General features: G+C 46.7%; 1 protein-coding gene across 1 annotated transcript in view; it reads left to right on the top strand.

Moving 5' to 3' along the window:
- The window catches only part of LOC308312109 (actin, aortic smooth muscle), a gene marked incomplete at its 3' end in the record, with an annotated part of 7042 nt that extends 271 nt beyond the window's left edge, over positions 1-6771 (top strand). Inside the window, exons 2-7 of the mRNA XM_080794506.1 lie at positions 1903-2031; positions 2401-2511; positions 2651-2735; positions 4626-4787; positions 5608-5799; positions 6590-6771. Of these exons, the coding sequence (XP_080650632.1) occupies positions 1903-2031; positions 2401-2511; positions 2651-2735; positions 4626-4787; positions 5608-5799; positions 6590-6771 (861 nt within the window). The remainder of the gene's footprint in view (positions 1-1902; positions 2032-2400; positions 2512-2650; positions 2736-4625; positions 4788-5607; positions 5800-6589) is intronic.
- Between the last annotated feature and the right edge of the window lie 729 nt (positions 6772-7500).

Here is a 7500-nt window from a genome sequence, read left to right as displayed (position 1 = left end):
CCCTCATTAACCCCCTTCTGACCTGAGATCAGATTCATACCAGGTTTCCACTGGACACACACTGGTCTGATTAACCCATTCTGACCTGAGATCAGATTCATACGAGGTTTCCACTGGACACACACTGGTCTGATTAACCCGTTCTGACCTGAGATCAGATTCATACGAGGTTTCCACTGGACACACACTGGTCTGATTAACCCGTTCTGACCTGAGATCAGATTCATACCAGGTTTCCACTGGGACACACAATGGTCTGATTAACCCATTCTGACCTGAGATCAGATTCATACGAGGTTTCCACTGGACACACACTGGTCTGATTAACCCATTCTGACCTGAGATCAGAATCTAAAAATGTCAGTCGTTTTTTCGATTTTTCAAAAATAGCAGACCTACAAGCTCATAGCTCATGAGCTTGTAGATCTGCTGTTTTTCAATAGCTAAAGCATAGCATAATGCTAACACCAAAAGGGGCTCCCGCCCAGAATGGGTTAAAATGTTGACATATCATTGCTAATAGCAGCTTTAACACGGATTAAACAAAAGTCGCCGTTATACGTCTCTGGCACGGTAAACTGTAACTCGCCGAAATCTTGACGGATTTACCAACGGTTTGGTTTTTATTACAAACGTGGCTACGATTCAGGATTAAAGTTAATTAATTAATCTGCGTAATGTTGTTTTTATATGAAAGTATGCAGCATCATCACCACATCTCTGACGCTTATAACAAACCAAACAATGTGTAAAATCGGTTGAAAATGTAACAAGTTGTGATTATTTAAAAAGTTCATGACCCCATAGACACAATGTTATGAGTGGTTATTTATAAAACATGCCCCTGGGGGCACGGTGGCACAGTTGGTAGTGCTGTCGCCTCACAGCTAGAAGGTCCTGGGTTCGATTCCCGCTCGGGATGCTGTGGGTGCTGGCAGCGTGTTTCCTCCTCCGCGTCATCAGTGCCCATACCCGAAGGCGGGGTTGGCGAAAGGGCCTTTCTGTGTGGAGTTTGCATGTTCTCCCCGTGTCCCCTAGGGTAGGTACACTCACATGTTCTCCCCGTGTCCCCTAGGGTAGGTACACTCACATGTTCTCCCCGTGTCCCCTAGGGTAGGTACCCTCACAAAAACATGCAGTAATCCTGGTCTCTAAACTGCCTCCCCCTGGCCAGCCGGGGCGCCTGATGGAGGGGAAAGGAACTGGTTGGAATAACGTGTTCCTTCCACGCGCTACGTCCAACCAGGGAAACTCCCCCCTGTCAGGTGTAAAGGAGCAACTTGGACACTCAGGCATGAAGGGAGCATGAGTTAAGTCCGTTGCTCTCCCCTTGTCCCCCATATATGGGGACTAGGTTGGTCTCCCCTTGTCCCCCATATATGGGGACTAGGTTGGTCTCCCCTTGTCCCCCATATATGGGGACTAGGTTGGTGGAGGGTGTGTAGAGCCCAGGATCACATTAGATGATTGACACAGGGGTGAAAAATGGGTTACAAATGTTATGAGTGGTTATTTATAAAGTACATGCCCCCATAGACACAATGTTATGAGTGGTTATTTATAAAGTACATGCCCCCATAGACACAATGTTATGAGTGGTTATTTAAACCATGCCCCATAGACACAATGTTATGAGTGGTTAGTAAAACTATATCTAAACCTAACATTATTCCTATAACCTTAAGCTCAGTAAAATAAAAAAGACAGGAATTCAAGAATCCCCACATGTCTGGTAGGCCTACAGTCTAAATACTGTGTCTGTCTGTCCCTCTGTCTGTCTGTCTGTCTGTCTGTCTGTCTGTCTGTCTGTCTGTCTGTCTGTCTGTCTGTCTGTCTGTCTGTCTGTCTGTCTGTCTGTCTGTCTGTCTGTCTGTCTGTCTGTCTGTCTGTCTGTCTGTGTAGGGGGTGATGGTGGGCATGGGGCAGAAGGACAGCTATGTGGGGGATGAGGCTCAGTCTAAGAGGGGCATCCTGACCCTCAAATACCCCATCGAGCACGGCATCATCACCAACTGGGACGACATGGAGAAGGTACGCACACACACACACACACACACACACACACACACACACACACACACACACACACACACACACACACACACACACACACGCACACACACACACACACATGCACACGCACACGCACACGCACACACTTTCAAGCCTGTTTTCTCAACTCGCTGTTTCTCTGCCAGACATCATTACTCTATAAGCCATGTCTCCAAAAACCGGTGGGTCAAACTGAACAACCAATAAAGTCAATCTGCAGCTATATGGTTCCCCCTGCTTTTCACATGACAGATGAAAGACGACCAAAAATATAATCCATGCAGTCAAATTTGGTCACAAGTGTGCGTCTGTCAATCAATAAATCAATCAATCAATGATGTTTTTTAGATTTGGCACCACTCCTTCTACAACGAGCTCCGTGTGGCCCCTGAGGAGCATCCCACCCTGCTGACCGAGGCCCCTCTGAACCCCAAAGCTAACCGAGAGAAGATGACCCAGGTACACACGCACACACACACACACACACACACACGCACACACACGCACGCACGCACGCACGCACGCACACACGCACACGCACACACGCACACGCACGCGCAGTCTATTTCTTCTCATTTTAACCCCTCCCTCTCCTCAGATCATGTTCGAGACCTTCAACGTTCCTGCCATGTACGTGGCCATCCAGGCCGTGCTCTCGCTCTACGCCTCTGGACGCACCACTGGTCAGTACCTGTCTGTCTGTCTGTCCCTCTGTCTGTCTGTCTGTCTGCCTGCCTGTCTGTCTGTCCCTCTGTCTGTCTGTCTGTCTGCCTGTCTGCCTGTCTGTCTGTCCCTCTGTCTGTCTGTCTGCCTGTCTGTCTGTCTCTCTGTCTGTCTGTCTGTCTGCCTGTCTGTCTGTCCCTCTGTCTGTCTGTCTGTCTGTCTGTCTGAATGTCTGTCTGTCCCTCTGTCTGTCTGTCTGTCTGTCTGCCTGTCTGTCTGTCTCTCTGTCTGTCTGTCAGACAGACGGATAACACATGGAGATCCAGTCAAAAGGTTTTCCTCCGAGTTTAGCTTTTCTGGGAAGTTCCTCAATTTTGTAAAAAACTGTTACATAGACAGAAATTATGCATTTCACTAAACCGTGTTTTAAAACATGGCCTTTTGTTTTGTTGCCACATCAGGAAATTACTGTATTCTGTACCGTAAGCAGGCATGACCATGGGTGAGCATAATGTAAATGCATTATTATAGTAACGACATCCACCATAAGTTATCATTACAAGCATCAAAACAGCTCATAAACAAACTAGAGTAACTGAAAGGTGGAAACATAAACAATGATCTTAAGTGAAACTCAATAAGCTAATATGTTCGACTCTTATAGCACCATAACACTCACGGATAAATCCACTCCAAGGTTTGGACCATAGACTGTAAAAAATATGGACAAAGCGTTCCGCGGGTCTAACGTGAACGTAAAATGAAGCCTGTCAGTCCTTGCAATGGAAGTCGCCATCTTTCTAGATCCGTTTTGGCCCAGCTGGCCCATTGGCTGGCCCAGACAACGAGGCGGGACTTCCCCCCTTCTTCTCCGTTGGTTTTTATTTTGACTCGAGTGGGTGGGGGATCCCGTTCATAGACTGTAACGGTAGCCATGCCCCTCAGAACATGCGCGACTTTATGGTCATTTTTTTTATAAATGGGACCATAATTTTCCAAAAATAATATTATGACATTAGAAATGAGACTTTAAACTAGTGACTGGAAGCAGAAAGTATTCATGACCATGTTTATTAAGGTAATACAGTCTAGGTGAAGTTGGGCCCAAATACATGGACTTCTATGGGGCTATGGGTTTTTCTGGGTCCAGTGACAGCGCCACAACAGGCCATTATGTGAACTTTCATTTCCTTAGTGGCTTCACAAAATATCTGTCGGACTGCCCCCCTGCATGGTTTGGACGTAGAAAAGACAACTCTGGAACCAACTCTGTACACATTGCTTGCTTTCACCACGTTGCTCAGAAAGTAATGGAGGATATAGATTATAGACAGTAAAAGTAAAGTATCATCTTTAGTGCAGTGAGGCCTATGAGGTATTAGTGACTGACTGCCATCTGTGGACAGGATTTGGTAACTGCAGTCAGCAGTCAATCTATTCAGTAATGCTTGGACGCACCCACACAGATTATTACAGCAAAACACCAGGATAATTCAAAACACAATACATATTTTGGCTTTCTCCTTTTTGGGAGACAGAACAGTATATGTCTGTCTGTCTGTCTTCCTATCTCAACTCTCTGACTAGACGGTCTGGAGATGGAGTATCTGTCCTGTATCTGTCGTATATCCATTTTAGATCTGAGAACACAATCTGCAAAATGTCTCCCATAGATCATGAGAGTTTTCTGAAAACTCTTCGTTTCAGATGTCTATGTCAAGGACCCCCAGAACGATATGAATATTAATTTGTCCGCCGAACCCTCATCTGAAAACATGTTGTTCCTGTCTGTCTGTCTGTCTGCCTGTCTGCCTGTCTGCCTGCCTGCCTGCCTGCCTGCCTGCCTGCCTGCCTGCCTGCCTGCCTGTCTGTCTGCCTGTCTGTCTGTCTGTCTGTCTGTCTGCCTGCAGGTATAGTCCTGGACAGTGGCGATGGAGTCACCCACAACGTTCCCATCTACGAGGGCTACGCTCTGCCTCACGCCATCATGAGGTTGGACCTGGCCGGCCGAGACCTCACCGACTACCTCATGAAGATCCTGACGGAGAGAGGATACAGCTTCGTTACCACGGGTAGGTGCACGCACCGCATGCATGCACGCACGCACACATACACACACTCGTAGATATTTAGAGATTCAGAGATATTAGCGTCAGAATATTTTGCCTCCCGTCCATTTGACACATGGAGGGGGAACACATTTGATGACGCACCAACCGGAAATAACACCGAAACGTGCCCCGATAGTTACTGTAGCTCCTAGACCTATAGCTACTGTACTGTACTACTGTACTGACCTATAGCTCCTATAGTCATTATGATAGTATCAGTGATTATGATAGTTACTGTAGCTCCTAGACCTATAGCTACTGTACTGTACTACTGTACTGACCTATAGCTCCTATAGTCATTATGATAGTATCAGTGATTATGATAGTTACTGTAGCTCCTAGACCTATAGCTACTGTACTGTACTACTGTACTGACCTATAGCTCCTATAGTCATTATGATAGTATCAGTGATTATGATAGTTACTGTAGCTCCTAGACCTATAGCTACTGTACTGTACTACTGTACTGACCTATAGCTCCTATAGTCATTATGAAAAGCAGCAAGCACACCTGTGTGAAGTGAGGGGCACTAATTGCGAAAGCAGTGAGCACTTACTATGAGACCTAGCAGATCATGTCTGTGTGTGTGTCTGTGTGTGTGTCCCCTTTGTGCCCATATATGGAGCTGAGTGATTTGTTTGTGATTGATGCAACACACTCCATATTTGGACGTATAGCTGCTTTGGGGACTCCTTATATGGTTTTGGCTAAGTTAAAAACTTAGACGTGTGTGTGACTGTGTGTGACTGTGTGTGTGTGTGTGTGTGTGTGCGTGCGCAGCGGAGAGGGAGATTGTGCGCGACATCAAGGAGAAGCTATGCTACGTGGCGCTGGACTTCGAGAACGAGATGGCGACCGCCGCCACCTCCTCCTCTCTGGAGAAGAGCTACGAGCTTCCTGACGGACAGGTCATCACCATCGGCAACGAGAGGTTCCGATGCCCCGAGACCCTGTTCCAGCCCTCCTTCATAGGTACGACCTCTCAACTTTGACCTTTAACCCTGCCCCCGAGACCCTGTTCCAGCCCTCCTTCATAGGTACGGAACGGAAGTGGGGAGGAGGCTTCACTTCAGCTTTATCGCTTTAGCCGTGATCAGAGCTTCCGTTGCTCGTTGCTCCCAGACTGTACGACGGAAGCATTTATATTTTACTCATGATCAGAGCTTCCGTTGCTCCAGACTGTACGACGGAAGCATGTATATTTTACTCATGATCAGAGCTTCCGTTGCTCCAGACTGTACGACGGAAGCATTTATATTTTACTCATGATCAGAGCTTCCGTTGCTCCAGACTGTACGACAGAAGCATTTATATTTTACTCGTGATCGGAGCTTCCGTTGTTCCAGACTGTACGACGGAAGCATTTATATGTTACTCGTGATCGGAGCTTCCGTTGCTCCAGACTGTACGACGGAAGCATTTATATTTTACTCGTGATCAGAGCTTCCGTTGCTCCAGACTGTACGACGGAAGCATTTATATTTTACTCGTGATCAGAGCTTCCCGTTGCTCCAGACTGTACGACGGAAGCATTTTATATTTTACTCATGATCAGAGCTTCCGTTGCTCCAGACTGTACGACGGAAGCATTTATATTTTACTCGTGATCAGAGCTTCCGTTGCTCCAGACTGTACGACGGAAGCATTTATATTTTACTCGTGATCAGAGCTTCCGTCGCTCCAGACTGTTCGACGGATGCGTTTATATTTCACTTAACTAACGCCACTCTCACCCTCACTCTGCCTGCGCTGCCCTCTACAGGCATGGAGTCTGCGGGCATCCACGAGACCACCTACAACAGCATCATGAAGTGCGACATCGACATCCGCAAGGATCTGTACGCCAACAACGTCCTGTCTGGAGGAACCACCATGTACCCCGGCATCGCCGACAGGATGCAGAAGGAGATCACCGCCCTCGCCCCCTCCACTATGAAGATTAAGGTACACATTACACCCTGGCCCCCTCCACTATGAAGATTAAGGTACACATTACACCCTGGCCCCCTCCACTATGAAGATTAAGGTACACATTACACCCTGGCCCCCTCCACTATGAAGATTAAGGTACACATTACACCCTGGCCCCCTCCACTATGAAGATTAAGGTACACATTACACCCTGGCCCCCTCCACTATGAAGATTAAGGTACACATTACACCCTGGCCCCCTCCACTATGAAGATTAAGGTACACATTACGCCCTGGCAGTGTTGTTTTCGTCGACTAAAACTAAGACTAAATATACTGACAATTTCGTCGACAAATAAAAACTAGACTAAAATGTTAGGAAGGGACTGTAAGTCTAACTCATGGTGATTATAGGTGCAAACACAGACATTAAACGCCATTAACAATAAAGAGACAATATGACGTAATGAGGCACATTATGAGGTAAATGTTCCCTTCATTGTCAATGTGGAGTTTACAAAACAAACATTGAACCAAAGACAAACACTGAACCTATGTATGGGAGGGGCTAGCACCACTCAAAAATAAGGATCTGGAATTATGTATTTATTTCCAAAATCTTTTGTGTCACAAACGGTCCAATGAATAACAATAACAATAACAATAACAATGTGTAGCCTATAGACCGCGCGCAGTCCCTCCCCCTTTCAGAAAAACGAGTGGCCCAGGAAATGAAACCCCAACGCATTCTCCCATCGGCAC

Source organism: Protomyctophum bolini, assembly GCF_963924005.1.
Source record: "Protomyctophum bolini genome assembly, contig: SCAFFOLD_863, whole genome shotgun sequence".
Lineage (NCBI taxonomy): Eukaryota > Metazoa > Chordata > Actinopteri > Myctophiformes > Myctophidae > Protomyctophum > Protomyctophum bolini.
Note: the sequence above shows the minus strand (reverse complement) of the source record. Positions and strands in the feature narration are given on the sequence as shown.